The sequence below is a fragment of the chloroplast genome of Sorghum bicolor (genome assembly GCF_000003195.3).
Source record: "Sorghum bicolor chloroplast, complete genome".
Lineage (NCBI taxonomy): Eukaryota > Viridiplantae > Streptophyta > Magnoliopsida > Poales > Poaceae > Sorghum > Sorghum bicolor.
The window spans coordinates 60,419-87,500 of NC_008602.1; the positions used below are offsets into that span (position 1 = coordinate 60,419).

At 36.4% G+C, this 27,082-nt stretch overlaps 34 protein-coding genes and 4 non-coding genes across 38 annotated transcripts. All coding sequences in view use genetic code 11, as the record gives it.

The window, feature by feature from the left end:
* The first annotated feature begins 39 nt into the window (after nucleotides 1–39).
* On the forward strand, nucleotides 40–597 carry ycf4 (photosystem I assembly protein Ycf4). Its single transcript has one exon. The coding sequence runs from the start codon at nucleotides 40–42 to the stop codon at nucleotides 595–597; it is 558 nt and encodes a 185-aa protein (YP_899418.1).
* A 372-nt stretch (nucleotides 598–969) lies between these two features.
* Nucleotides 970–1,662, forward strand: cemA (envelope membrane protein). The gene has a single exon. It carries the CDS (start codon nucleotides 970–972, stop codon nucleotides 1,660–1,662), a length of 693 nt encoding a protein of 230 aa, YP_899419.1.
* A 228-nt stretch (nucleotides 1,663–1,890) lies between these two features.
* On the forward strand, nucleotides 1,891–2,853 carry petA (cytochrome f). The gene has a single exon. It carries the CDS (start codon nucleotides 1,891–1,893, stop codon nucleotides 2,851–2,853), a length of 963 nt encoding a protein of 320 aa, YP_899420.1.
* Nucleotides 2,854–3,752: 899 nt separating this feature from the next.
* psbJ (photosystem II protein J) lies at nucleotides 3,753–3,875 on the reverse strand. Its single transcript has one exon. It carries the CDS (start codon nucleotides 3,873–3,875, stop codon nucleotides 3,753–3,755), a length of 123 nt encoding a protein of 40 aa, YP_899421.1.
* Nucleotides 3,876–4,000: 125 nt separating this feature from the next.
* psbL (photosystem II protein L) lies at nucleotides 4,001–4,117 on the reverse strand. The gene has a single exon. The coding sequence runs from the start codon at nucleotides 4,115–4,117 to the stop codon at nucleotides 4,001–4,003; it is 117 nt and encodes a 38-aa protein (YP_899422.1).
* Nucleotides 4,118–4,139: 22 nt separating this feature from the next.
* On the reverse strand, nucleotides 4,140–4,259 carry psbF (photosystem II protein VI). The gene has a single exon. The coding sequence runs from the start codon at nucleotides 4,257–4,259 to the stop codon at nucleotides 4,140–4,142; it is 120 nt and encodes a 39-aa protein (YP_899423.1).
* A 10-nt stretch (nucleotides 4,260–4,269) lies between these two features.
* Nucleotides 4,270–4,521, reverse strand: psbE (photosystem II protein V). The gene has a single exon. It carries the CDS (start codon nucleotides 4,519–4,521, stop codon nucleotides 4,270–4,272), a length of 252 nt encoding a protein of 83 aa, YP_899424.1.
* Nucleotides 4,522–5,785: 1,264 nt separating this feature from the next.
* Nucleotides 5,786–5,881, forward strand: petL (cytochrome b6/f complex subunit VI). The gene has a single exon. It carries the CDS (start codon nucleotides 5,786–5,788, stop codon nucleotides 5,879–5,881), a length of 96 nt encoding a protein of 31 aa, YP_899425.1.
* A 167-nt stretch (nucleotides 5,882–6,048) lies between these two features.
* Nucleotides 6,049–6,162, forward strand: petG (cytochrome b6/f complex subunit V). The gene has a single exon. It carries the CDS (start codon nucleotides 6,049–6,051, stop codon nucleotides 6,160–6,162), a length of 114 nt encoding a protein of 37 aa, YP_899426.1.
* A 121-nt stretch (nucleotides 6,163–6,283) lies between these two features.
* Nucleotides 6,284–6,357, reverse strand: trnW-CCA. The gene has a single exon. It is a non-coding gene; the product is annotated as a tRNA-Trp (tRNA).
* A 140-nt stretch (nucleotides 6,358–6,497) lies between these two features.
* Nucleotides 6,498–6,572, reverse strand: trnP-UGG. Its single transcript has one exon. It is a non-coding gene; the product is annotated as a tRNA-Pro (tRNA).
* A 385-nt stretch (nucleotides 6,573–6,957) lies between these two features.
* On the forward strand, nucleotides 6,958–7,086 carry psaJ (photosystem I subunit IX). The gene has a single exon. The coding sequence runs from the start codon at nucleotides 6,958–6,960 to the stop codon at nucleotides 7,084–7,086; it is 129 nt and encodes a 42-aa protein (YP_899427.1).
* A 363-nt stretch (nucleotides 7,087–7,449) lies between these two features.
* On the forward strand, nucleotides 7,450–7,650 carry rpl33 (ribosomal protein L33). The gene has a single exon. It carries the CDS (start codon nucleotides 7,450–7,452, stop codon nucleotides 7,648–7,650), a length of 201 nt encoding a protein of 66 aa, YP_899428.1.
* A 296-nt stretch (nucleotides 7,651–7,946) lies between these two features.
* On the forward strand, nucleotides 7,947–8,438 carry rps18 (ribosomal protein S18). The gene has a single exon. The coding sequence runs from the start codon at nucleotides 7,947–7,949 to the stop codon at nucleotides 8,436–8,438; it is 492 nt and encodes a 163-aa protein (YP_899429.1).
* A 222-nt stretch (nucleotides 8,439–8,660) lies between these two features.
* rpl20 (ribosomal protein L20) lies at nucleotides 8,661–9,020 on the reverse strand. Its single transcript has one exon. It carries the CDS (start codon nucleotides 9,018–9,020, stop codon nucleotides 8,661–8,663), a length of 360 nt encoding a protein of 119 aa, YP_899430.1.
* Nucleotides 9,021–9,704: 684 nt separating this feature from the next.
* Nucleotides 9,705–9,818: within the span that the record gives for rps12 (ribosomal protein S12), a trans-spliced gene. Coding sequence (YP_899431.1) covers nucleotides 9,705–9,818 — 114 coding nt within the window.
* Nucleotides 9,705–9,818, reverse strand: rps12 (ribosomal protein S12; one part of a trans-spliced gene, as the record gives it). Coding sequence (YP_899385.1) covers nucleotides 9,705–9,818 — 114 coding nt within the window.
* A 138-nt stretch (nucleotides 9,819–9,956) lies between these two features.
* clpP (ATP-dependent Clp protease proteolytic subunit) lies at nucleotides 9,957–10,607 on the reverse strand. The gene has a single exon. The coding sequence runs from the start codon at nucleotides 10,605–10,607 to the stop codon at nucleotides 9,957–9,959; it is 651 nt and encodes a 216-aa protein (YP_899432.1).
* Nucleotides 10,608–11,104: 497 nt separating this feature from the next.
* On the forward strand, nucleotides 11,105–12,631 carry psbB (photosystem II 47 kDa protein). Its single transcript has one exon. It carries the CDS (start codon nucleotides 11,105–11,107, stop codon nucleotides 12,629–12,631), a length of 1,527 nt encoding a protein of 508 aa, YP_899433.1.
* Nucleotides 12,632–12,799: 168 nt separating this feature from the next.
* psbT (photosystem II protein T) lies at nucleotides 12,800–12,901 on the forward strand. The gene has a single exon. It carries the CDS (start codon nucleotides 12,800–12,802, stop codon nucleotides 12,899–12,901), a length of 102 nt encoding a protein of 33 aa, YP_899434.1.
* A 72-nt stretch (nucleotides 12,902–12,973) lies between these two features.
* On the reverse strand, nucleotides 12,974–13,105 carry psbN (photosystem II protein N). Its single transcript has one exon. It carries the CDS (start codon nucleotides 13,103–13,105, stop codon nucleotides 12,974–12,976), a length of 132 nt encoding a protein of 43 aa, YP_899435.1.
* A 103-nt stretch (nucleotides 13,106–13,208) lies between these two features.
* Nucleotides 13,209–13,430, forward strand: psbH (photosystem II protein H). Its single transcript has one exon. The coding sequence runs from the start codon at nucleotides 13,209–13,211 to the stop codon at nucleotides 13,428–13,430; it is 222 nt and encodes a 73-aa protein (YP_899436.1).
* A 129-nt stretch (nucleotides 13,431–13,559) lies between these two features.
* petB (cytochrome b6) lies at nucleotides 13,560–14,965 on the forward strand. Its single transcript has 2 exons — nucleotides 13,560–13,565; nucleotides 14,267–14,965. The coding sequence occupies exons 1-2, from the start codon at nucleotides 13,560–13,562 to the stop codon at nucleotides 14,963–14,965; spliced, it is 705 nt and encodes a 234-aa protein (YP_899437.1).
* A 182-nt stretch (nucleotides 14,966–15,147) lies between these two features.
* On the forward strand, nucleotides 15,148–16,370 carry petD (cytochrome b6/f complex subunit IV). Its single transcript has 2 exons — nucleotides 15,148–15,155; nucleotides 15,896–16,370. Exons 1-2 carry the CDS (start codon nucleotides 15,148–15,150, stop codon nucleotides 16,368–16,370), a joined length of 483 nt encoding a protein of 160 aa, YP_899438.1.
* A 217-nt stretch (nucleotides 16,371–16,587) lies between these two features.
* On the reverse strand, nucleotides 16,588–17,607 carry rpoA (RNA polymerase alpha subunit). Its single transcript has one exon. It carries the CDS (start codon nucleotides 17,605–17,607, stop codon nucleotides 16,588–16,590), a length of 1,020 nt encoding a protein of 339 aa, YP_899439.1.
* A 67-nt stretch (nucleotides 17,608–17,674) lies between these two features.
* rps11 (ribosomal protein S11) lies at nucleotides 17,675–18,106 on the reverse strand. The gene has a single exon. It carries the CDS (start codon nucleotides 18,104–18,106, stop codon nucleotides 17,675–17,677), a length of 432 nt encoding a protein of 143 aa, YP_899440.1.
* A 174-nt stretch (nucleotides 18,107–18,280) lies between these two features.
* On the reverse strand, nucleotides 18,281–18,394 carry rpl36 (ribosomal protein L36). Its single transcript has one exon. The coding sequence runs from the start codon at nucleotides 18,392–18,394 to the stop codon at nucleotides 18,281–18,283; it is 114 nt and encodes a 37-aa protein (YP_899441.1).
* Nucleotides 18,395–18,494: 100 nt separating this feature from the next.
* On the reverse strand, nucleotides 18,495–18,818 carry infA (translation initiation factor 1). The gene has a single exon. It carries the CDS (start codon nucleotides 18,816–18,818, stop codon nucleotides 18,495–18,497), a length of 324 nt encoding a protein of 107 aa, YP_899442.1.
* A 79-nt stretch (nucleotides 18,819–18,897) lies between these two features.
* Nucleotides 18,898–19,308, reverse strand: rps8 (ribosomal protein S8). Its single transcript has one exon. The coding sequence runs from the start codon at nucleotides 19,306–19,308 to the stop codon at nucleotides 18,898–18,900; it is 411 nt and encodes a 136-aa protein (YP_899443.1).
* Nucleotides 19,309–19,447: 139 nt separating this feature from the next.
* On the reverse strand, nucleotides 19,448–19,819 carry rpl14 (ribosomal protein L14). The gene has a single exon. It carries the CDS (start codon nucleotides 19,817–19,819, stop codon nucleotides 19,448–19,450), a length of 372 nt encoding a protein of 123 aa, YP_899444.1.
* Nucleotides 19,820–19,927: 108 nt separating this feature from the next.
* rpl16 (ribosomal protein L16) lies at nucleotides 19,928–21,409 on the reverse strand. Its single transcript has 2 exons — nucleotides 21,401–21,409; nucleotides 19,928–20,329 (listed from the first exon to the last, which is right to left on the reverse strand). The coding sequence occupies exons 1-2, from the start codon at nucleotides 21,407–21,409 to the stop codon at nucleotides 19,928–19,930; spliced, it is 411 nt and encodes a 136-aa protein (YP_899445.1).
* Nucleotides 21,410–21,553: 144 nt separating this feature from the next.
* Nucleotides 21,554–22,228, reverse strand: rps3 (ribosomal protein S3). The gene has a single exon. It carries the CDS (start codon nucleotides 22,226–22,228, stop codon nucleotides 21,554–21,556), a length of 675 nt encoding a protein of 224 aa, YP_899446.1.
* A 59-nt stretch (nucleotides 22,229–22,287) lies between these two features.
* Nucleotides 22,288–22,734, reverse strand: rpl22 (ribosomal protein L22). The gene has a single exon. It carries the CDS (start codon nucleotides 22,732–22,734, stop codon nucleotides 22,288–22,290), a length of 447 nt encoding a protein of 148 aa, YP_899447.1.
* A 92-nt stretch (nucleotides 22,735–22,826) lies between these two features.
* Nucleotides 22,827–23,108, reverse strand: rps19 (ribosomal protein S19). Its single transcript has one exon. It carries the CDS (start codon nucleotides 23,106–23,108, stop codon nucleotides 22,827–22,829), a length of 282 nt encoding a protein of 93 aa, YP_899448.1.
* Nucleotides 23,109–23,238: 130 nt separating this feature from the next.
* trnH-GUG lies at nucleotides 23,239–23,313 on the forward strand. Its single transcript has one exon. It is a non-coding gene; the product is annotated as a tRNA-His (tRNA).
* A 55-nt stretch (nucleotides 23,314–23,368) lies between these two features.
* On the reverse strand, nucleotides 23,369–24,853 carry rpl2 (ribosomal protein L2). The gene is given in 2 exon segments: nucleotides 23,369–23,800; nucleotides 24,470–24,853. Coding segments are annotated over 2 exon segments (816 nt in total).
* Nucleotides 24,854–24,871: 18 nt separating this feature from the next.
* rpl23 (ribosomal protein L23) lies at nucleotides 24,872–25,153 on the reverse strand. Its single transcript has one exon. It carries the CDS (start codon nucleotides 25,151–25,153, stop codon nucleotides 24,872–24,874), a length of 282 nt encoding a protein of 93 aa, YP_899450.1.
* Nucleotides 25,154–25,319: 166 nt separating this feature from the next.
* trnI-CAU lies at nucleotides 25,320–25,393 on the reverse strand. Its single transcript has one exon. It is a non-coding gene; the product is annotated as a tRNA-Ile (tRNA).
* Nucleotides 25,394–27,082: the final 1,689 nt, after the last annotated feature.

Below are 27,082 nucleotides of genomic sequence, written 5' to 3' on the forward strand. Positions count from 1 at the left end.
CAATTTCAATTGACCGCTACTGGATTTAGTATATCTAATATGAATTGGCGATCAGAACACATATGGATAGAACTTCTAAAAGGTTCTCGAAAAAGAGGTAATTTTTTCTGGGCCTGTATTCTTTTTCTAGGTTCATTAGGATTCTTAGCGGTTGGGGCTTCCAGTTATCTTGGTAAGAATATGATATCTCTACTTCCATCTCAACAAATTCTTTTTTTTCCACAGGGGGTCGTGATGTCTTTCTACGGAATCGCGGGCCTATTCATTAGCTCCTATTTGTGGTGCACTATTTTATGGAATGTAGGCAGTGGTTATGACCGATTCGATAGAAAAGAGGGAATAGTGTGCATTTTTCGTTGGGGATTCCCTGGAATAAAACGTCGCATCTTCCTTCAATTCCTTGTGCGGGATATCCAATCAATTAGAATTCAGGTTAAAGAGGGTCTTTATCCTCGTCGTATCCTTTATATGGAAATCCGGGGCCAGGGGGTCATTCCCTTGACTCGTACTGATGAGAAGTTTTTTACTCCACGAGAAATTGAACAAAAAGCTGCCGAATTGGCCTATTTCTTGGGTGTACCAATTGAAGTATTTTGAGTACCAATTGCAATTTTTTGCAATTGTAAGGGGATTTTCGAGTATTTATCTAAAGGAAGGAACAAACGAGGATAAGAGAAAATTGCTTCGAATTTGTTTTGTCCAAGTGAGATATATGGCATACTATTCTTCCATTTTTATATAAAAGGCCTTTTTTTTATTTCTCTATTCCACTCCATTTAGATCTAAGAAAGAACCCAATACAATGAAATTCCACTAGTATACAAAAAGAGAAATAGATACAAACACAAGGTCTCAAACCTTGTTATAGAATTTTTGCTTCAAAGAAAAGAAATATCATATATATTCAGCAAATGAAATAGAGTCGGCGAATGAAGCAGATTCATTAACAACTCAATTTACAGATCAAAAATGAAAAAAAAGAAAGCATTGCCTTCTTTCTTATATCTTGTATTTATCGTACTTTTGCCCTGGGGAGTCTCTTTCTCTTTTAACAAATGTCTGGAACTTTGGATTAAGAATTGGTGGAATACCAGGCAATCCGAAACTTTCTTAACTGATATTCAAGAGAAAAGGATTCTAGAAGGATTCATAGAATTAGAAGAACTTTTTCTCTTGGACGAAATGATAAAAGAGAAACCGAAGACACATGTACAAAAACTTCCTATAGGAATACACAAGGAAATAATACAATTGGCCAAAATAGATAATGAGGATCATCTCCATATCATTTTGCATTTCTCAACAAATATAATCTGTTTGGCTATTCTAAGTGGTTCTTTTTTTCTGGGTAAAGAAGAACTTGTCATTTTGAATTCTTGGGTTCAGGAATTTTTCTATAACTTAAATGATTCAATAAAAGCTTTTTTTATTCTTTTAGTTACTGATTTTTTTGTTGGATTTCACTCCACCCGCGGTTGGGAACTACTAATTCGTTGGGTCTACAACAATCTTGGATGGGCTCCTAACGAGCTAATTTTCACTATTTTTGTTTGTAGTTTTCCTGTGATTCTAGACACGTGTTTGAAATTTTGGGTCTTTTTTTGTTTAAACCGTCTATCTCCTTCACTTGTAGTCATTTATCATTCAATTAGTGAAGCATAAACTCACTCATTTGATTTCCTAATATTAATCAAATTAGCATATTTCTTCCTTTAGAAAGAAAGCCCTTTTCCTTTTTAACAAAATTCTTTCTATTTCTACCTGCTCAAGGTATTCATCATTCTAGTACAACTATTGCAGTAGAATGACAACAGACTCGTGTATAGGGAACTAGATTAGCTTAGCTACCTATCTAATTTATTGTAGAAATTCCGGGATCCGCGATTGGACATGGAAAATAGAAAAACTTTTTCTTGGTTAAAGGAACAGATGATTCGATCGATTTCTGTATCGATCATGATATACGTAATAACTCGCACATCTATTTCAAACGCATATCCCATTTTTGCGCAGCAGGGTTATGAAAACCCGCGGGAAGCAACTGGACGAATTGTATGTGCCAATTGCCATTTAGCTAATAAGCCTGTAGATATTGAAGTTCCCCAAGCAGTGCTTCCTGATACTGTATTTGAAGCAGTTCTTCGAATTCCTTATGATATGCAGCTGAAACAAGTTCTTGCTAATGGTAAAAAGGGAGGGTTGAATGTGGGTGCTGTTCTTATTTTGCCTGAGGGATTCGAATTAGCGCCGCCCGACCGTATTTCTCCTGAGTTGAAAGAAAAGATAGGAAATCTCTCTTTTCAGAGTTATCGTCCCAATAAAAAAAATATTCTTGTGATAGGCCCTGTTCCCGGTAAGAAATATAGTGAAATTGTCTTTCCCATTCTTTCCCCCGATCCCGCTACAAAAAAAGACGTTCATTTCTTAAAATATCCCATATATGTAGGGGGAAACCGAGGAAGGGGACAGATCTATCCTGATGGTAGCAAGAGTAACAATACGGTCTATAATGCTACGTCAACAGGTATAGTAAAAAAAATACTACGTAAAGAAAAGGGGGGATATGAAATATCCATAGTGGATGCGTCGGATGGACGCCAAGTGATTGATATTATACCTCCCGGGCCAGAACTTCTTGTTTCAGAGGGGGAATCAATCAAGCTTGATCAACCATTAACAAGCAATCCTAATGTAGGAGGGTTTGGTCAGGGGGATGCAGAAATAGTGCTTCAGGATCCATTGCGCGTCCAAGGCCTTTTGTTCTTCTTCGCATCTGTTATTTTGGCACAAGTTTTTTTGGTTCTCAAAAAGAAACAGTTTGAAAAGGTTCAATTGTACGAAATGAATTTCTAGATCCTGGGATTTCTTACCATCAAGTTAGAAAAAAGCCTCGATTTCTGGAATTCCTTATTTCTATCTCATGCAAAAGAAGAGGATCCAAGGCAAAGACGAGAACAATAAAAGCAACAAGTCCTTTTAGGAGGAATTGTGGGTCTTCTTAATCCTCTATTGGGCACAAGAAAAAGGCAAAAAAGCCTTTTTCTTGTGTCGATTCTTCTTGTATCGAAGTAAGAATCATTTTTCTTCTTATTTGTTTTGTCAAAGATTACTATTTATTCTTTATTCAGGTCTGTCTTTTGGACTTCCTTTGCTTAGGTTCGGGCGCGGTAGTGGACAAACAGAGGGAAAGAAAGTATGGCGGGGGACAAATTTCTTGTGAGCAAATAGAATTGCTTGACTTTTTCAATTAAGTTCAACTTTGAACTTACAGAAATTTTGTAAAAAAAAATCTATACCCTCCCATGGAAGGGTGGTTTTGATTTTTAGGCTAGTTGAGTAGTTTTGATTAAGGTTTTATTAGTTTATTACTCTAAACTAAATCAACGATTTGCAGGATACTTCCTTCATGGAATAAAATACTGGATCCTCTCCCCTCTTTCTTGTTGCTTCATAAGAGTGAATCCATTTTATGGGCGAAAGGCGGGGGCTTTAAATCGACCGATGGATTGCTTCACTCACTAACATCATTAACAAACAAAAGAATAAATAGAGGGATTCCAACCATCAGAGCAAAGGTTTTCTCTTTGTTATTTTTACAAATAGAAATAGGTAACCAATTTCTAGATTATGGAATAAAACCGCGTTATAACAATAAGAATTCCGCGGGCCCTTTCCGCTCTAATCAGATAAAGGGGAGTAAGGACCCGCTAAGTTCCTACTTTTTCATGTTTACAATCTGGATCCTCCGATTACTATAGAGATGAACCCAATCCAGAATACGAACCGTAAAAGAAAACACCTATTAAACCAATCACAAGAATACCAGTTACAGTACCTATCAGCCAAAGAGGAATTCTTCCAGTAGTATCGGCCATTTCCCCTACTTTCCTCCACATTTTCTCAAGTGGTCATGCTAGAGACAAAAACAGTCATGGATAGTTATAAAGATGGTATCCTTCCAAATGGGATAAGAGAATTCTTACTACTCTCTTTCTTTCTCTCAATTGAAGAAGTAATTGGAAAATAAAACAGCAAGTACAAAAATGAGTAATAAACCCCAGTATAGACTGGTACGATTCAATTCAACATTTTGTTCATTCGGGTTTGATTGTGTCATAGTTCTATAGTTGGAATTTGGTTTATCGTTGGATGAACTGCATTGCTGATATTGATCCCAAGAAAAAAACCGTGGGTACAGCTAATCCGTGAACAGCCAGCCATCGCACTGTAAAAATAGGATAGGTTCGATCTATGGTCATTGGGGGCCTCCTAAAAGGATCTACTAAATTCATCTAGTTGTTCTAAAGAATCAAAACGGTCGGTTATTAATGGAATTCCTTGTCGGCTTTCCGTGAAATACTCGTTTGGTCGAGGACTTCCAAACACGTCATAAGCTAAACCCGTACTGACAAATAACCAACCCGCAATGAATAGGGAAGGTATAGTAATGCTATGAATAACCCAGTATCGAATACTGGTAATAATATCAGCAAAAGAACGTTCTCCCGTGCTTCCAGACATGCTGAGCTCCCAAAATTTTTATTCAAAAAAGGAATTGATTCCGTAAAAGATGGGATCCACCAGTAAATAGAAAGTTACTGATATTTCATCCTCGTGAGATTGTCAATTTTGTACCAAAGGTGTATTTTGAGTATACCGAATTAGTATAGCTATCCTTCCTATGGCACAGCAATCCAGTTTTGCTTGGTCCCGAAACAGAATTCCTTTTTTCTCTTTTTTGTTTCTTGTCTATAGGAAAATTACATGTTATTCAAGGCATCAATAGAACCCCACAATTTTTTTGGTCCTACTTATTTTCATTGTCTTCGGAATAGTAGAATAATTAAATTTGGAATAGCGGCCAAGATCTTGGGAAAACCTAAGTTAATGATTAATAAGATAAAGAATTTAGGAAGGATATTCTCATATTGACGCAATACAAAGATAAGTATATGCAAAATCTATCCCTTTTTAGTTAAAGGAATTTAATTGGTTAGCATAAAATAATATCTAATAAATAGAAAATCGAATAGTGGATAATCCGTTATGAAAGAAACGGAATACATTCTTTGAAGAATCAAGATTCGTAATCAATCCTTGTCTTGTTTGTTGGATTAGGTCTAACTTTCTTGACCAAACAGCAAGCATGGAACTTTACAAGAAGAACTTAAAAGAAAAGGATAATTGAAGTAACTTCGAATCAACTTTTGTTGGGGTTCAAAAAACGAATAAAAATAAAAAAAAAAGTAAATTCAAGGAATAGTTCCCTTTTTGAGGGGGCCCCTTGGGGGTCGTGGAATGCTTTTCTTCTCCTCTTATTCCATATGGAATACAATGAGTTAAAATAAGAAGGAATAGGGGAATATTCGACCGTTTGCTCCAAAAAGAGGATGAAATCCATCCTATTAAAAAAGAAATAATCCGAAATAGAAAGAATTTTTTTTTCAAATTAAATTCTTTATTTATCTTTTATTCCAAAATTCCCCCGAAAATCCAATTTCATTTTTCAATGGCGTTAGATGATCTAGTTCTTAATATTATTAGTTTACTTAATTGACAGATTCCACAACAAATCTCTTGATTCGGAATTAGGGACTCATGTTCCGTCTGATGAATCGATTTTCTCTTTTTTTTTACACTTCTGTATCTCACTCTATCTTGTTTTTTAGTATTATCTAAAATAACCAATGAATTATGAATTTTCCATAACTTAAAACTTAAACTTAGGTAAGTGCTTTACCAACATTATGTAGTGTAGTAAAAAAAAATGGAATTTAACCCCTTCATGCTTACTATAACTAGTTATTTCGGTTTTCTACTGGCTGCTTTAACTATAACCCCAGCTCTATTTATTGGCTTGAACAAGATACGTCTTATTTGAAATGAATTGAATGAATAGAAGAATCTTTCTTTTGGATTCCTGATATTCTAGACTCTTTTCCACACTAATTACCAATTCTTTTCTTGGTCATTGAGATTCGTGGGTAGTTTAGACTATTATTTAGAGATAGATCGTACCTCTTTTTTTATCCCCTCGAACAAATCGAAATGATTGAAGTTTTTCTATTTGGAATCGTCTTAGGCCTAATTCCTATTACTTTAGCGGGATTATTCGTGACTGCGTATTTGCAATACAGGCGTGGGGATCAGTTGGATCTTTGATTGAGTAATATTTCTTTTTTGATTGACCTCCTCTCTGGTCTGGAGGAGGTCAAATTGGAGTTGCAATTCTACTTTGTTTTTTTTTTAAGTTATTTTAGTTTCGACATAAGATATATGGAATCACGCTCTGTAGGATTTGAACCTACGACATCGGGTTTTGGAGACCCGCGTTCTACCAAACTGAACTAAGAGCGCTTTCAAAACAAAAAAAAAGAAAATCCTTTTCTATTCCTAACGTGTCTCACATCCGTATAGTATCCACAAATTCAAGTTATACCCACTTTACTTTAATCGATCTCCCCACTACTGCCCATAAAGAAGAGATAATTAATAGGTAGGGATGACAGGATTTGAACCTGTGACATTTTGTACCCAAAACAAACGCGCTACCAAGCTGCGCTACATCCCTTTTCCAAATTAAATTGTTGTACAATGCCATTGTACACAATTCCTTTCTTGTTTTCCACATCGTAATTTTCTTCTATTTCTTTATCCATATAGAACTTTCTTGTCATTTCTTGTTTTTGGTCTCATATAATCAAGGGAGGGTATAAACTAAAATCCAGTCAAATTTCACCTATAAAAGAAAGACTACTATTCCTTAGTAATGTATAGGAAGAAGGGGTCATCTTTTTTAGGGATAGGAAAATCTCGTCTATACGGTTCATTCTATATATATAGAATATTTATTTTGTTTTTTTAGTTAGGAATTTCGCCTAAACAAAAGAAATACAAAGGATCTTGGGCAAGAGTATCTGATCATATATGTATTCCAATACGGAAGGAGGATTTTCAATGCGGGATATAAAAACATATCTCTCTGTAGCACCCGTGCTAAGTACTCTATGGTTTGGGGCTTTAGCAGGTTTATTGATAGAAATCAATCGTTTATTCCCAGATGCTTTGTCATTCCCTTTTTTTTAATTCTAGTTATTCCTATGCAAGAGATAGAATTCTTCGTGACATGACGAAAATTTTCCCTTTTTGAATTCTTTTTTAGTATATGAAGCAAAAAGAAAGAAAAGATGGATAAGGATTGTATTCTTTAATTATTTCTCTATGTTTTATTACTTAATTTACGATTTACGAATTTCCAATTTTTTTTATTCTATTGGATTGGATTTGTTCGAGAATTCGAAGAATTACAACAAAATCTTTAGAAATCACATTTTTAGTTAGGAACTTCTATGGATTTTATCCTTCTTCTTTTCTTGGGATCCAAAATAAAAGAATAAAAGAATAGGTATAAGAATTAAGTTAAGTCGATCCAAAAAGGAAAGGAGGTTCATGGCCAAGGGCAAAGATGTTAGAATCCGAGTTATTTTGGAATGTATTAGTTGTGTTCGAAAGGGTACCAATAAGGAATCGACGGGGATTTCTAGATATAGTACTCAAAAGAATCGCCACAATACGCCCGGACAATTAGAATTAAGAAAATTTTGTCGTTATTGTCGAAAGCATACCACTCATAATGAAATAAAGAAATAGGAGCATCGTGTGTTCGATTTTTCCAAAGAACAGAAAAAGTAAGAACTTCTTATTAAATATATAGAACATGGATAGAATACAAAATACAAATCAACTAATCTCATTTTAGGTAGATATTATTTCATATGTATAGAGGGTTTTTATTTTTATATATTTTGATTTTTTATATTTTTATATAGTATATTAATCAAATAATATATGGACCAAAGAAAGACTACTTCTTCTGGTTCTGGATCAAAAATTAATAAAATAAAGAAATCTTTTTTTTTTTCAAATTTTAAAATAAGGAATAAATCATGTATATATCTAAACAACCTTTTCGTAAATCTAAGCAACCCTTTCGTAAATCCAAACAAACTTTTCATAAATCTAAGCAACCTTTTCGTAAATTCAAACAACCTTTTCGTAAATCCAAACAACCTTTTCGTAGGCGTTCTCGAATAGGCCCGGGGGATCGAATTGATTATAGAAACATGAGTTTAATTAATCGATTTATTAGTGAACAAGGAAAAATATTATCCAGACGAATAAATAGATTAACCTTGAAACAACAACGATTAATTACTGTTGCTATAAAACAGGCTCGTATTTTATCTTTCTTACCATTTCGTAACTATGAGAATGAGAAGCAATTTCAAGCCCAGGCAATTTCAATAATTACTGGTCCTAGACACAGAAAAAATAGACATATTCCTCAATTAACACAAAAGTTCAATTCCAATCGAAACTTAAGAAACTCCAACCAGAATTTAAGAAACAACAATCGGAACTTAAGTTCCGATTGTTGATGTTTTATTCGAAAGGCTCAGACTCATATATAAAGAAAGTAATCCAATTTTGATTCTTGTGTTTGTTATAAAAAAGAAAAATGGGAAAAAAGAAATTGTTTTTTTATTTATTGCAACATGCTCGTTGATTCCTACCACTTAATCTTAATTTATTGTATCTTCCCGGAGTTCCCTCTCCGGGAATTCGGTTTTAATTATTCCTGTATATTACTTTTTTATCCTTTAATTGATAGTCCTTATTTTATTGGAAATCGTGTAAAGATTATTTGGATTTGATACAGCTACTTGTGCAAGCATTTTACGATTAAGAATCAATTCCTTCTTGGACAGATTGTGTATTAATTTACTATAACTATTGAATACGTTATATACCCGTGTTGCTGCGTTTATCCGAGTGATCCACAAACGACGAAAATCCCTCTTTTGCCTGCCTCTATCTCGATGAGAAGAAACAAAAGCTCTTCTTACTTGTTGAGTAATCATTCGATTAAGTCTTAAATGAGCCCCTCTAAAGTTTGAGGCAAATGAACGCATTTTTGTTCGTCGTCTCCGAGCTATATATCCTCGCGGAACTCTGGTCATTGAATCAAATTAACCTTAATGAATAACTAATGATTTTTCTTCTTTTAACCCTCTTTTTTCCCATTAATAACTAAACGGATTATTCCGATATATAAAATATTAATTCCAATGGCTTTTGCTACTATAACCTTCCCAACCACGATTTTTTATTCTATTCAGTTATTTCGCATAGAAATAACAAATTCTAACGATACTAAAAAAACAGTGGGTTCCATCGTTTTTATGGTTCCCTTTTAAACGGCGAGGCCCTCTCTATACACCGGAGCCCTTTCTTTCATTTCATCAAAAGGTATTGTGAACTTGTATAGTTCACATTCTTTGGCTCTACCTATCCATTATAGAGTAAATAACTCTTTTCACAATAAGAATTATTCATACAGTGACGGTATTTAATTATGAAAGTTGGCTAAGTAGCTGACCCTTTAGTCCGTTCTTTTAAGATAAAGGAGCATAAGCCTTTTTCTTTTTATTACTATTTCCTCCGCTTAATGGATAACCATTTGTTACCAATGGGGGAATTGCTTCTTCCAATCTAGATGATTGGATTTGCACCAAAGGAAACCATAAATTCCATATACCATAGAAATCTAGGATAGAGCTTCTCTATCCTATTCATTGGTACCGATCAGGGATACTTCAAAAATTTTATTATTTGTTTGAACTCATGATCTGAACGAGTCGCACATACACCCTAGCACATGTTCCTCGACGCTGAGGACATCCCTTAAGCGCGGCCGATTTTCTAGCATTTCGTATTGGCTGTCTTGCATTTCTAATAAGTTGTTTAACCGTTGGCATGTCGTATGTATTGTATATATAAAATGGATTGGTTTAGATCGATCTTAACCTGATGATTCATCATCATGAAGTATTTCTATTTTCTATAGCATAAAACCCGAATTTAGGTTTGAAATAAATTTACAAGGAATCCACCCACTACCAATCCTTAAACATTTCTGGAAACCACACTGGATCAGTATCGCAGTGCTCGTCAATCATTTCATCCCCTACAATATCGACAAGTCCATAAGCTTTGGCTTCGTCTGCTGACATAAAAACATCCCTTTCCATGTCTTCGGATACAACCCAAAAAGGCTTGCCTGTTCTTAGTGCATAAACCCTTGTGATCATTTCGCGAACTTTGTGTAACTCTTCCACTTCTAGTAAAAATTCTGGTGTCCTTGCCCGATAATAAGCACTAGCAGGTTGGTGAAGCATAATCCTAGCGTGAGGGAATGCTATACGCTTGGTGGGTTCTCCTCCAAGCAGAATGAAGGAGGCCATGGACGCGGCTATTCCGAGGCATATTGTATATATATCAGGTGTCACCGTTTGCATCGTATCAAAAATCGCCATTCCTGAGATTAGCCACCCGCCAGGGGAGTTTATAAACAAAAAAATATCGCTATTTCCATCTTCTATACTGAGATATACCATCAGACCTGTAATATGATTCGTGATCTCGCAACGAATCTCTTGACCTAAAAAAAGTGTCCTTTCTCGATACATAACATTGTATAAGTCAACCCAAGTCGCTTCTTCATCTCCGGGAATCCGGTAAGGTACTTTTGGAACACCAATGGGCATATTAGATTAATATTATTAAATTTAAGTAAAAAAACTACACTTTAATATGGAAACGTAAGAATGGAAGAGAAAGAAAGAATCCGCAGTTTATTATCTTCATTTTTTTCTTATTCTATAAGAATACTATAGATTCTATTAATACATAGATTGAAAGATTCTACATATAAGGAAGGTAAGACAGATTGAATAAAGAAAAAGGAATCTGTGATTCGAATGATAAACAAAGAGGGATGAAGGATCTATTCTTCGTTTTTCCAAATAGCCCAAGCTACCCATTGCATATTGGCACTTATCGAGTATAGAATAGATCTGCTTCTCTTTCTTCTTACAAACAGAATTGGCTTGTTATTTTTAATGGAATGAAATAAATATTCACGCTTTCTGACATAGAATCCCCTAGAAGGGTTAGGTACATAGAATATGTATGGACAGTCTTTTCCAATGCGATAAAATAAAGCGACATCGTGTCTATTTTTCTTTGCTAAAGGGGTATTTCCATGGGTTTGCCTTGGTATCGTGTTCATACTGTCGTATTGAATGATCCGGGTCGATTGCTTTCGGTGCATATAATGCACACAGCTCTAGTTTCTGGTTGGGCTGGCTCGATGGCTTTATACGAATTAGCGGTTTTTGATCCCTCTGATCCTGTTCTGGATCCAATGTGGAGACAAGGTATGTTCGTCATCCCCTTCATGACTCGTTTAGGAATAACGAATTCGTGGGGTGGTTGGAGTATTTCAGGAGGAACTGTAACGAATCCGGGTATTTGGAGTTATGAAGGTGTGGCAGGTGCGCATATTGTGTTTTCTGGCTTGTGTTTCTTGGCAGCTATCTGGCATTGGGTATATTGGGACCTAGAAATATTCTGTGATGAGCGGACGGGAAAACCTTCTTTGGATTTGCCCAAGATCTTTGGAATTCATTTATTTCTTGCAGGGGTGGCTTGTTTTGGCTTTGGTGCATTTCATGTAACGGGTTTATATGGCCCTGGGATATGGGTGTCCGATCCTTACGGACTAACTGGAAAAGTACAAGCTGTAAATCCTGCGTGGGGTGCAGAAGGTTTTGATCCTTTCGTTCCGGGAGGAATAGCTTCGCATCATATTGCTGCGGGTACTTTGGGCATATTAGCGGGCCTATTCCATCTAAGTGTCCGTCCGCCTCAACGTCTATACAAAGGGTTACGTATGGGCAATATTGAAACTGTACTTTCCAGTAGTATCGCTGCTGTTTTTTTTGCTGCTTTCGTAGTTGCCGGAACTATGTGGTATGGATCAGCAACTACCCCAATCGAATTATTTGGGCCTACTCGTTATCAGTGGGATCAGGGATACTTTCAGCAAGAAATATATCGAAGAGTTAGCGATGGGTTAGCCGAAAATCTTAGTTTATCAGAAGCTTGGTCTAAAATTCCCGAAAAATTAGCCTTTTATGATTATATTGGTAATAATCCAGCAAAGGGGGGATTATTCAGAGCAGGCTCAATGGACAATGGGGATGGCATAGCTGTTGGATGGTTAGGACATCCGGTCTTTAGAGATAAAGAAGGACGCGAGCTTTTTGTACGTCGTATGCCTACTTTTTTTGAAACATTTCCGGTAGTTTTGGTAGATGAAGAGGGAATTGTGAGAGCGGACGTTCCTTTTAGAAGAGCAGAATCCAAATATAGTGTTGAACAAGTAGGCGTAACGGTGGAGTTCTATGGTGGCGAACTCAATGGAGTAAGTTATTCTGATCCTGCTACTGTAAAAAAATATGCGCGGCGTGCTCAATTAGGGGAAATTTTTGAATTAGATCGAGCTACTTTGAAATCAGATGGTGTTTTTCGCAGCAGTCCAAGGGGTTGGTTCACTTTTGGTCATGCTACCTTTGCTTTGCTCTTCTTTTTCGGACACATTTGGCATGGCGCTCGAACCTTGTTCCGAGATGTTTTTGCTGGTATTGATCCAGACTTGGATGCTCAAGTGGAATTTGGAACATTCCAAAAAGTTGGAGATCCAACTACAAGGAGACAGGCAGCCTGATACCACATTGCTATGGTATCTTTCACCTCTCTTTTTTGTTTGATTTGACATGAGGAACATCTCCTGTCCTTTCTTTAACTCTTTTTCTTTTTTTATATGGGAAATGATCCCAAATGATAAGTGAATAGGTGTGGAAGTTATAATTGTAAATAAACCAGGATCGAATCTATGGAAGCATTGGTTTATACGTTCCTTTTAGTTTCGACTTTAGGGATAATTTTTTTCGCTATCTTCTTCCGAGAACCACCTAAGGTTCCGACTAAGAAATGAAATTTTAATTGAAGGAAAGAAATAATTTAATTGAAGTAAGAAGTCCCCCGGAGGGGAGACTTCTTACTTCAATTAGTCCCCATGTTCTTCGAATGGATCTCTTAATTGTTGAGAGGGTTGCCCAAACGCGGTATATAAGGCATACCCAGTAAAGCTTACAAGTAAACCAGATATGGAGATGGCGACTAAAGTTGCTGTTTCCATTTTTATAGAATTTCAAGATTACAATGGATCTATGAAAAGATCGTGTATTTACAACTACAACGGAATAGTATACAAAGTCAACACCAATGATTAAATAGAATTTATGGCTACACAAACCGTTGAAGATAGTTCTAGACCTAAGCCAAAACGGACTGGCGCAGGTAGTTTATTGAAACCCTTGAATTCGGAATATGGGAAAGTTGCTCCGGGTTGGGGGACTACTCCTTTTATGGGGGTCGCAATGGCTTTATTCGCGATATTCCTATCTATAATTTTAGAAATTTATAATTCTTCTGTTTTACTGGACGGAATTTTAACGAATTAGGTTTCTACTAACTAAAACTATGACTTCATAGTTTTTCCATCCAAAAAAAGCCTTTCTACTTTAAGCTCCACATTTCTAGACATTCTGGTAGTTCGACCGTGGATTTTTTTGTTTTGGTATCTCTGGAATATGAGTGTGTGACTTGTTAGAATTGATCCTATTGATAATACATAGAAAGGGCCTGTTATCTCTATCAAGATGATTCTAATTCGTCGGATATTATTTATTCTAGTATCTGGAACACGAAATACATAGAGTGGATCAAAAAAAAGGAACTATGATTCATACTCACTATTTAGACCTCGCAACCAGACTTTAAAAAAAATTCAAGCAGTTCTTTCTTAATAAAAAAAGAAATTTTCTTCCTTCCAATTTAGTTTGCCAAAAAGAGAACTCTTTTCTCTTTCAATAAATGATCATCAAGCGGTTCTTATTCGAAGAACCCTTGCCTTTTGTTTATCTTGAGACTCAATCATCGTGGCTCTAGTATGAATCTAAGGTTTTAATTGAACTGATTCATAGGATCGCAACAAGATAATTTCTATCAGAAAACCACTAGAAATTTTTATTTTATTTTTTGACTAGTTAAAAAATAAAATAAATAAAAAATAGGGAAGAGAAAAGTCAAGAGGCCTCTAATGATCAACATAAGGGAAAGAAAGACAGATGAGCCAACTTGAGATTTTTTGGCATTATTATCACAAAGAAGAAATTCTGGATTTTTCTTATTTCATATCTTCAAGGCAAATCGATCCAATACCGTGGCTGATGGAGTTTTGAACCTTTTTTTCTAATATCCGTTGAAAATTTGTGTATTTCTGCTTGAGCCGTACGAGATGAAATTTTCATATACGGTTCTCGGAGGGGGAGTCGGGCTAGTTACCTATCTCAATAAAGTATATGATTGGTTTGAAGAACGTCTTGAGATTCAGGCAATTGCAGATGATATAACTAGTAAATATGTTCCTCCTCATGTCAACATATTTTATTGCTTAGGGGGAATTACACTTACTTGTTTTCTAGTACAAGTCGCTACCGGTTTTGCTATGACTTTTTACTACCGACCCACCGTTACAGAGGCTTTTTCCTCCGTTCAATATATAATGACGGAGGCCAACTTTGGTTGGTTAATCCGATCGGTTCATCGATGGTCAGCAAGTATGATGGTTCTAATGATGATCCTGCACGTATTTCGTGTGTATCTCACAGGTGGATTTAAAAAACCCCGTGAATTAACTTGGGTCACAGGCGTGGTTTTGGCTGTATTGACTGCATCATTTGGTGTAACTGGTTATTCTTTGCCTTGGGATCAAATTGGTTATTGGGCAGTCAAAATTGTTACAGGTGTACCCGAAGCTATTCCGGTAATAGGGTCCCCTTTAGTGGAATTATTACGTGGAAGTGCTAGTGTAGGCCAATCCACTTTGACTCGTTTTTATAGTTTACATACCTTTGTACTACCTCTGCTTACTGCCGTATTTATGTTAATGCACTTTCCAATGATACGTAAGCAAGGTATTTCGGGTCCTTTATAGGGAAGGCATATCATAGAGAATTCTAATTCTCATATATCATATCGGGTAGGTTGTGGTATTTCATTGCTACAAACATGGGTTATTGTAAAATAAGACATGTCATTTGGATACTTCTCTTCAACTTCGAAGTATTTTTATACAAATAGTTGAAGTGAATTTTACGAAAGAAAATAAGGCGGATTATGGGAGTGTGTGACTTGAATTATTGATTTGGCCATGCAGATAGAGAATTGGATCTGCCACATTAGAATTCACGACCAAAGGTGTCTCCGCATCCAATCAACACGTAAGTCCCCTATCTAGAAAGGATAGGCTGGTTCACTCGAGGAGAATATTTTCTATGATCATACCCCAACCATGTCATCCATGAACAGGCTCCGTAAGATCCTATAGAGTATAAATGGAATAAGTCATGTGATATGATCCAATTCTATTTTTATTACACTTACTTTTTATTATAGTATGGAAATGCATTCATTTTCTTTGCATCGATTTTGATCCGCAATACTATCGGAGTAAAAGAAGGGATCTAAGGAAGAACGCAGGCTAAACTTTTTGATTTTTTATTAGTAACAAGTAAATATTTTGTTTGGACATAAGAAAATTGCGATATCGAGGGGATAAACACCAACTAATCAAGAGACAATCCACAAAGCAATTGATCATGATCAAATTTGTAAGCCCACTTGGATATTGAGCATTTAAGCATAAGAATAGGATTCTTTTCAATGAGTAGTTATAGGCGCAACTTCGGAAAAGATAATTTGATAAAGCTTTTCTTACCTTGAGTCATTGAGTCATTATATACCCTATTCTATTGTGGATCCTCCACGGTCTTATTTCTTTCATTCTTGCTCGAGCCGGATGATGAAAAATTCTCATGTCCGGTTCCTTTGGGGGATGGATCCTAAAGAATTCACCTATCCCAATAACAAAGAAACCGGACTTAAATGATCCTGTATTAAGAGCAAAATTAGCTAAAGGGATGGGACATAATTATTATGGGGAACCTGCGTGGCCCAACGATCTTTTATACATTTTTCCAGTAGTAATTCTAGGTACTATTGCGTGTAATGTGGGTTTAGCGGTTCTAGAGCCGTCAATGATTGGTGAACCGGCGGATCCGTTTGCAACTCCTTTGGAAATATTACCCGAGTGGTACTTCTTTCCCGTATTTCAAATACTCCGTACAGTACCCAATAAGTTATTGGGCGTTCTCTTAATGGTTTCTGTGCCAACGGGCTTATTGACAGTACCCTTTCTAGAGAATGTCAATAAATTCCAAAATCCATTTCGTCGCCCAGTAGCTACGACCGTTTTTTTAATCGGTACTGTAGTAGCTCTTTGGTTAGGTATTGGAGCAACATTACCCATTGATAAATCCTTAACTTTAGGTCTTTTTTAGTTTAGGGATTTTTCGAGTTGATTCATTCCACCGCGAAGTCCCCTGCATGGGTATCTAGGAAATAGTTACTTCCAAGTGAATCTTCCCTAGATACCTAAAATCTATTTTATTATGATCCATTTCGCGAAAATATAGATTGTGCCAAAGATGCAAAATTGCTTTCTTTTTTCTTTTTATTCTAACTCAAAAAAGAAGAAGAGGAAAAAATTGCAATGATTTAAAGCGAGAACTTGTTCTTAGGTAAATCAATTGGGAGATGCTTCTCTAGAGTGTCCCATATCAGTTTTCCATCTTCCATACGAAAACTATTAATTCGCATAAGATCTTCTTCAGTCTTACTCAAAAGGTCCAATAGTGTATGTATATTGGCCCTTTTGAGACAATTATACGTTCTAGAAGGCAATTCTAATTGATCAATAAAAATACAATTCAATGGAATTCCTTTTTTGTTTTTCTTTAGATTAGTGAATCTTTTTTGAAAGGTTAAAAGGGGTGGAGTTAACCTGTTTTTACTTTCTTCGAAACTAGTGCCCTCTTCCTCCGTGTGTATAAAAGGAAGAAATAAATCAATCAAATTACGAGAAGCTTCATAAAGCGCTTCTTTAGGAGTTAAACTTCCATTCGTCCATATTTCTAAAAAAAGTATCTCGTGTTTTTCATTTCCATTCCCACAAGAAAAAATACTATAATTCACATTTCGAACAGGCATGAATACAGCATCTATAGGATAACTTCCATCTTGAGAGTTCTTTCTGAGTTCCGTATGATATCCGCGATCTCTCTTGATCTGTAACTCAATACAGAAATCAATGGGCTCTCTCAAGTTAGCTATAGGTTGTGCCGTATCAACGATTTCTACGGAAGGCGGTAAGATTATATCTTGAGCGGTTATGTATCTAGGACCTTTGACGCAAATTGATGCGTCTCTAACTCCATAGAGATTACTTCTCAATACAATTTCTTTCAAATTTAGTAAAATTTCTTGTATGGATTCTTCAATACCTACTATTGTGGAATATTCATGTGGCACGTTCCCAAATTTGGCGCGTGTGATACATGTTCCTTCTATTTCTCCAAGTAAAGCTCTTCGCAAGGCAATACCGACAGTATCCGCTTGCCCCTTTCTAAGCGGAGACAGAATGAAACGACCATAATAAAGACGTTTACTATCTACTCTTGATTCAACACACTTCCACTCTAGTTTTTGAGTGGATCCTGTTATCTCTTCTCGAACCATAACAGACTAGTATTATTATTTGATCATTGAATCGTTTATTTCTCTTGAAAGCGGTTTCATTTTTTTTTTACAGACGTCTTTTTTTAGGAGGTCGACATCCATTATGCGGCATAGGTGTTACATCGCGTATACAACTTAACCGTACACCACTTTTAGCAATAGCTCGTAATGCGGCATCTCTTCCGCTACCAGCACCTTTTACCATAACTTCTGCTCGTTGCAAACCCACTGTACGAATAGCATCTACTGCTGTTCTTTGACCAGCATAGGGTGATGCTTTTCTTGAGCTTTTGAATCCACAAGTACCTGCGGAGGACCAGAAAACGACCCGACCTTGTGGGTCTGTAACGGTTATAATGGTATTGTTGAAACTGGCTTGAACATGAATAACCCCTTTTGTTATTCTACGTGCACTCTTCCGTAAACTAAAACGGGCATTCCTACGCAAACCAATACGCACTTTCTTACGTGAACCTATTTTTGGTATAGCTTTTGTCATATTTTATTATCTCATAAATATGAGTTAGAAATAACAAAAAGAAAAAAGATACAAAGATATCCGTTTCGGGTTAAAATATATCCTTTACTTTCATTTTTTTTATTTGCAATTTGGACATTTCCGTGGGTACTTTTTTTTTACTTTATTAGAAAGAAAAGCTTCTTTTTCGAAAGATTACCCCTGTCTTTGTTTATGCTTCGGATTGGAACAAATGACTCTAATTCGCCCACGCCTGCGAATCAGTCGACATTTTGTACAAATTTTACGAACGGAAGCTCTTATTTTCATATATAGGTATTCCTTTCTTAAACTATGAATCTATTCTTTTGGAAAAAATAAGTCTCTTCACTTAAATTCTGAAACTTGGAAGTTATTACCCCAGAAAAACCTAATCCTTTGAATCTTTGGTATCCTTCAAATCTTCAGTATCCTTCGAGTCTTCGGTACGCTTCGAATCCTTATGGGGAAGTCTATAAATTATACGACCTTTGCTGGAATCATAACGACTTACTTCAATTTTGACCCTATCCCCCATCAGTATTCGTATAGAGCTAGACCGGATCTTTCCTGAAATATAGCCCAGGATGATCGTGTCATTCTCTAGGCGAACGCGGAACATTCCGTTGGGTAGGGCTTCCGTAACTAAACCTTCGAAAGTTACTTTTGCTTCTCTCGGGTTTTTTTTTTCTCTCCTATTTTTTTTTTCTGTCATATATTTTTCTCCTATTTTTCTATTTTTATTTTCAAAATAGGAAGTTCGAGATAGAATTTGGGTACTATAGGTGCGGCCATTACCATATATAACATAAAACTTCTCCCCCAATTCTGTTTAGTCGAGCTTCTCGATCTGTCATTATACCTCGAGAAGTAGAAAGAATAGCAATTCCCATTCCGCCCAAAACCTTAGGAATTCCTTGATAGTTGGCATAAATTCGTAAGCCAGGTCGGCTGATACGCTTTAAAAAGGTTCTAGTTCTATATATTCCCTTTCTAGTCTTTCTCCTTTGATGTCGCAAAGTTGAAACCAAGAAATATCTGTTACTTTCCTGATGTTTCCGAACACTTTCAATAAAACCCTCTCGTAGAAGTATTTTAACAATGTTTTCGGTAATATTTGTGGATACTACTCGAACAGTCCCTTTTTTATTCATGTCTGCGTTTCTTATAGAGGTTAGTAAATCAGCAATAGTGTCCTTGCCCATAAGACTCTAATTCTAGGTTCCTCCTAATTTTTCTATAATCAACATGTTTTCCCTTTTCTTTTCATTTTGGATTTTAAAGCATATACGTGAGACACAATCTACTAATTTTTTCTTTGATCTATATCTCGTCTACTAGTATTTATAATACTTCAGGAGCTAATGAAACTATTTTAGTAAAATTCAATTCTCTTAATTCTTCGGCAACCGCGCCAAAAACTCGAGTTCCTTTTGGATTTCCTTTTTGATCAATGATAACTGCTGCATTGTCATCATAGCGTATTATTATACCGTCGTCGCCTTTGAATTCTTTACGTGTACGTACAATTACAGCTCGAATTACTTCGGATCTTTCTAGAGGCATTTTGGGCACTGCGTCTTTGATTACAGCAATAATAACATCACCAATACGAGCATATCGCTGATTACCAGCGGCTCCTATGACTCGAATACACATCAATTTTCGAGCTCCACTGTTATCTGCTACATTTAAAAGGGTCTGAGGTTGAATCATATTATTTTGATTTCCATTTGTTATTTCAATGCAAAAGGATGAAAGAAATATTGTCTTTCCAGAAAGAAAAACCAGGGTTTTTTATCTTCAATATTCCTTTTTGGGGTTCTATATCTCTAATCGAAGAAATTGACTTCGTATGGGCATTTTACTGGCAGCTATAGAGATAGCTGCTCTAGCTACAGTTTCGGATACTCCGCTCATTTCATAAAGTATTCGACCTGGTTTAACAACGGCTACCCAATATTCGGGGGATCCCTTTCCCGAGCCCATACGTGTTTCTGTGGGTCTTATTGTAACCGGTTTGTCGGGAAATATACGCACCCATATTTTTCCACCACGACGTGCATATCGTGTCATTGCTCTTCGTCCTGCTTCTATCTGTCTCGCGGTGATCCAAGCGGGTTCAAGTACTTGAAGAGCATATCTACCAAAACAAATATGATTGCCTCGGCAGGATTTTCCCTTCATTCTTCCTCTATGTTGTTTACGAAATCTAGTTCTTTTGGGGTTATAGTCGATGGTTCTTTCTTAGTTCCATCTCTACTACAAAACTGGACATGAGAGTTTCTTCTCATCCAGCTCCTCGCGAATGAAATGAGAAAGCGTGCGAATTTCATTTCTCTAATTCCATAATATTCCAAAATATTATAGATAGGTATACATCAATATATAATAGAAAAAGTTAGGTTTTTTTGATTTTGACTTTCTTAAAAAAGAAAAATAAATATATAGTCAAGAAAGAAGATCTAGAATATATCAAAATTCAATATTTATATAAAATGTAATCCTTCCTTTTTTTGAATCTCTTTTTTTTATTCTTATTGAATCGTGGTAAAGTATTCTAAGGATTTCGCGGGCGAATATTTACTCTTTCCTGTCTTATTTGTTAATTTAGAACCTTATCAAATAAAGCAAATTTTTTGGTTTGTTCCGCCATCCCACCCAATGAAGTGTTAGGATTCTTTCCAATAAAATCCTATGTAGTCATAGGTTTTGTCGTTCCCACAGCTTCTCCTTTAATGGTTAGGTTTGAATCCTGCAATGGAGCTTCCAAAAAATTTCTTTCCGAGTCAATTTTCTCAGTTTTATTAACCTGGCAGCTCTTTATTTATTGCTTTATATTTATATTTGTTGTTTCAAAAGTTACGATTTAGAATTCTCTCTTTTTTTTTAGAATTTTATTATATTGATGCTTTATCACATTGCCTTTTTTTATGATGTAATTCATAGACCATACACATGGGAATCCTATATCTTTCTTATTCTTCTTCCTTCTATCTATCATCCCTCCTTTTATCCACATCCCTTTAGTTTTGCTTCACAGCCTAGAATCAGGTTTCTTTTGTAGAGAAAAAAATGCAGTTGCTACAACTATATGATAGATCTACTCATTTTTGATAGATGTATTTATTCACATAGTGACTGTTTCTTAGTTAGGATCTCGACAATACGAAGCAATAGGTTGGTTATTAGTTAATTTTCTATCATTACTAAGTTTTTTTCTATTTTTAGTAGGGTTCAGACAATTTTTTTTTTTTTTCAATTTTTGACCCTAAAGAAAAAACTAACGAGTCACACACTAAGCATAGCAATTATATTAAAAGATTTATTAATTTTCATTAAATCTTATAGAAAGAGGGATACTTTCTTCTTTTTTTTAGGGATTTTTTGAAAAACAAGGTTCTTGTCTTTTTTATTCTATCACTGGGCGGAATGGGAAGACATTGTTATTTATTCTTCTTCTACGAATATCCAAATTTTGACACCTAATACTCCATAGATAGTTCGAATTGGATAGCAGCAATAATCAATTTTAGCGCGAATTGTTTGGAGGGGTAGTCTACCCTTTTTGATGCATTCGGCACGTGCAATTTCTTTTCCTGCTAGACGACCCGCAATTTGGATTTTTATTCCCTTTATATCCGCTTTTTTAGTTAATTCAATAGCTTTTTTCATTGCTTTTCGGAATGAAACTCTATTTTTTAATTGGAAAGCTATATATTCCGCAAGAATATTAGGTTGTCTATAAGGTTCTTTAACCTTTTCAATAGCAATATTAAGTCTCTGGTTTACAGAATTAACTTCCTTTTGGAGATCTTTCTCTAATTCTTCGATTGCTCCCTTTTTCTTTAATAAATTGGGGAATCCAATATGGATTATGACGTGGATTGTATCGATTTCTTTTTGAATTTCTATATGTGTAATTACTTCAGAACTTGAGTCTGATTCCATTTTTCTATTCGAGCCTTTTTTCCTATTCTTTTGTATATAGTTCTTGATACAATTCCGTATTTTTTTATCTTCCTGTAGACCTTCAGAATAATTTTTTGGTTGTGCGAACCAAAAGGAATGGTGATTTTGGGTTGTACCAAGTCTGAAACCGAGTGGATTTATTTTTTGTCCCATATTTTTCTATTATATTTCTTTTTTTTACTGGGAATCGAAATTTTAGATTGATCTAAAGATTATTTAGATTTCTTTACTATATTTAGTACAATTGTTATATTACACATCGTTTTTTTTATAGAATAACTACGTCCTCGAGCTCGAGGTCTGAATTTTTTCATAATAGTACTCCTACTGACTTCGGCTTTAGTGATGAATAAATTCGTTTTGTCGAAATCCCTATAATGAGTAGCATTTGCTGCTGCCGAATAAACCAACTTTAAGATGGGATACGATGCTCGATAAGGCATGAGATTCAGTATCATAACGGTTTCCTCGTAGTAACGCCAGCGAATCTCATCTAGAACTCTTTGTGCTTTGAAAACAGACATATGTATGCGTTTTTGTGCTTTGAAAACCCGTTCGAATTTAAGTAGACGATCGGTTGGAACTTTTCTTGCGAGTTTTCTCAGCCCCTTCTTCTTCTTTATCCTAGGGGTATACTTTACCAATTTGAAACTTGTCATAAATAAGGTTATTACCCGCCTATCTTTATTTTATTTGATTATTTGAATCCTATAAATTTTGTTTATTCTGAATCTTTCTATTCTGAATTCAATTAACGACGAGATTTAGTATCCTTTCTTGTACTTTCATAACTCGTGAAATGCCGAGTAGGCACGAATTCCCCCAATTTGCGACCTACCATAGGATTTGTTATGTAAATAGGTATATGTTCTTTTCCATTATGAATCGCGATTGTATGGCCAACCATTGCGGGTAGAATGCTAGATGCCCGGGACCACGTTACTATTATTTCTTTCTCCTCCTTCATATTGACCTTTTCGATTTTTGCCAATAAATGACGAGCTACAAAAGGATTCGTTTTTTTTCGTGTCACAGCTGATTACTCCTTTTTTTCATTTTAAAGAGTGGCATCCTATGTCCACTATCTCGATCGAGGTATGTAGGTCAGAATAAATAGAATAATAATGAATGGAAAAAAGAGAAAATCCTTTAGCTGGATAAGGGGCGGATGTAGCCAAGTGGATCAAGGCAGTGGATTGTGAATCCACCATGCGCGGGTTCAATTCCCGTCGTTCGCCCATCGCATTATTGCAATTTCCAAAAATGCAATTTTCCATATTCCTAGTTACGTATTTACTTACGGCGACGAAGAATAAAACTATCACTATATTTTTTCCTTTTCCTAGTTCTTCTTCCAAGCGCAGGATAACCCCAAGGGGTTGTGGGTTTTTTTCTACCAATGGGGGCTTTCCCTTCACCACCCCCATGGGGGTGGTCCACAGGGTTCATAACTACCCCTCTTACTACGGGGCGTTTACCTAACCAACACTTAGATCCGGCTCTACCCAAACTTTTTTGGTTCACCCCAACATTACCCACTTGTCCGACTGTTGCTAAGCAGTTTTGGGATACCAAACGGACCTCCCCAGATGGTAATCTTAAAGTGGCCAATTTACCCTCTTTTGCAATCAGTTTCGCTACAGCACCTGCTGCTCTAGCTAATTGCCCACCCCTTCCACGTGTGATTTCTATGTTATGTATGGCCGTGCCTAAGGGCATATCGGTTGAAGTAGATTCTTCTTTTTTATCAAAAAACCCCTTCCCAAACTGTACAAGCTTCTTCCAAAGCATACGGCTTTCTAGATGTATATGACGATCTCTAGACAGATGGATCTTATATGAATCGTATGATGAAGTACCACATGAGTGGATATATAGAAAAGGAATCCAAATCCGCCGAATCGCTCATGTTATGATCTTCTACATCCTAGGTCTCCGCGTTCCGTCATCTGGCTTATGTTCTTCATGTAGCATTCAGATCGAATGACTCTATGAAATTACGTCGATACTTCCACATATTATGGGTAACGTAGGAGACATCCCTATTTTCACCCGGGGTTCTTAATTACCACTGCTTAGCTTTCAATTCGCCTCTGACCATCAAATTAAATGTGAATAACCCGTCCTCCTCTCTTTGAAACAAGGGGCGCTTCCGGTTCTGTGCGTGCTTCAAACAATTTTGTCTTCTCCATATTACCATATCTCTAGAGTCAATAATTTTCTATGAGGAACTACTGAACTCAATCACTTGCTGCCGTTACTCAACAGTTTTCTGTTGAGGTCTATCCCGTAGAGGTAGTCAAATTGGATCAGTGATCGATTTCTAGGTTTCGTCGTAAACCTAATTGGTTACTTCCAATTACGTAAATCAATAGTTCAAACCGCACTCAAAGGTAGGGCATTTCCCATTGATATAGGAACTTTTGTACCAGAAACAATAGTATCTCCAATTATAGCCCCTCTGGGATGTAAAATATATCTCTTCTCACCATCCCCATAGTGTATGAGACAAATGTATGCATTTCGATTAGGGTCGTATTCTATGGTTACGATTCTACCAGATATGTCTTTTTGATTCCGTCGAAAATCGATTTTACGGTATAGGCGCTTATGACCTCCCCCTCTATGCCTTGCGGTAATGATTCCTCTGGCATTACGACCTTTACCACAACGGTGCCGTCCATGGATCAATTTATTTCGTGGATTGGATTTCACTTGCCTGTCTACGGTTCCCTTGCGTGTGCTCGGGATAGGTGTTTTGTATAAATGTTTCGCCGTATTATTAAGTATTCTCCTTTAGTTCGTTTCTCTATCTAGAAGTGGAATAGAATAACCCGGTTGAAGGGTAATGATCATACGTCTGTAATGCATTGTATGTCCCAGAATAGGTCCCATTCTTCTACCCTTTCCGGGTAGTCGATGGCTATTCACAGCTACTACCTTAACACCAAAGAAGAGTTCGACCCAATGCTTTATTTCTGTCTTAGTGAATCCCGATTCGACATTAAAAGTATATTGATTCTTTCCCAATAAACGAAGACTCTTTTCTGTAAATACTGCGTATTTGATTCCATCCATAAATCGACTTTCCCTCCTATGCTCTGAGTTCCAGTATCGATAAGAATTCGAGTTCTTATTGTTCTTATGTTATGGTATGAATATACCATACCAATTCGTTATGTATGGATGATGGATGAGATTCCATGGATAGAGAGCCAGTTCCAATAGACCGTTCCCGTTCGCGTGCATCCAGCAGGAATTGAACCCGCAAATTTACCAATTATGAGTTGGGCGCTTTAACCATTCAGCCATGGATGCTTAACAGGGATCATCGTACATCGTAAATAACCAATTTTCATATAGAAAGACATATCATAGAAAAATGAAATCGAAAATATTCGGAGATGGCAAATATTCGGAGATGACTATGAAAAAACCTCTCTGGATCCTCGAATTGAAAGAGAGATTGAGAGGGATCAAGAATCCTAATTCTCGCTATTTGGAATGGATCCAATTCTATTGAGTCTGACCCATAGTGATCATTTCTCTTTAGCAAAGAATGACCTTGGTTATCAAAGGATTGAACAACCGAGATCCATTTACTTATGATACCTAGTTGACATTGCTAACAAGGATCTAATGAATTATGAGTTTAATAGATCCTCTTTAGCAGAAAGACGTATATTCCTTGCTCATTATCAGACAATCACTTATTCCCAAACCTCGTGTGGGGCTAATCGTTTTCATTTACCATCTCATGGAAAACCCTTTTCGTTCCGCTTAGCCCTATCGGGTATTTTAGTGATAGGTTCTATAGGAACTGGACGATCCTATTTGGTCAAATACCTAACGAAAAATTCCTATTTTCCTTTCATTAAGGTACGAGGGCTTCTTATTCCACAAGAACGAAAGCACCTTTTCATTCTTTCATATACTAGGGGTTTTTACTTGGAAAAGACAATGTTCCATACTAAAGGATTCGGGTCCATAACCACGAGTTCCAGTGCACTAGATCTTGTAGCACTTAGCAACGAGGCCCTATCCATTAGTATTCCACATAAGAAATCCATTATAGAAACTAATACAATTAGATTAGCTCTTCATAGACAAACTTGGGGTTTGCGAGCCAAGATAAGACCGGCTCGGGATCATGGGACCCTTTTCTATCAGATAGGAGGGGATCTTGTACAAAATAGACTTCTAAGTAATAACCCCATAGATCCTATATCTATCTATATAAAGAGGCAATCGTGTCAGGAAGCGGCTTTTTCTTTGGCCAAACGGTACTTCGAACTTGGAACGAGCATGAAGAGATTAACGAGACTTCTTTCTCTTTTGAGTTTTTCTGGCGGACCGGTCGCGCAAGATCTTTGGTCTTCCCCCGGAACCGATGAAAAAGTGGGTCGCTTCTTATGGACTCGCTCAGAATGATTCTTCTCTATCTATAGTTCATGGCCTATTAGAAGTAGAAGGTGCTCTGGTGCAATCCTTACCGACAGAAAAAGATTGCAGTCGGGTTGATAATAATCGAGTGCCATTACTTCGTCGGTCCGAACCAAGGAATCCGTTAGAAATGTTTTGAAATGGATATTGTTCTCTCTTTGATTAGGGATGCTATATGAAAAGAAGTGGAGTTTGAAAAAGGGAACGGAATGGTCAAACCGGAACTGCTAGAGGAACGAATTTTCAATAGCATAACTTGGGCTCCTAGAATATGGGGCCCTTGGGACAATCTATTTGATTGCAGGGACAGGTACGCTGAATATGACTGGGGATTTTCCTATGGGTATTGGAGCGGGTCCAAGCAGATTAAAGAGGATGAGTTGTCAGAGACTGCTATTTATTCGAATTATTTCTGGTATATTTATCATAAAAAGGGGGAGGTGCAAGAGACTGATTCGGACTTCTTGCAGAGTGGAACAATGCAGTACCAGACACGAGATATATCTTTCAAAGAAGAAGGCTTTTTTCGAATAAGCCAATTGATTTGGGACCTTCGGATCCATT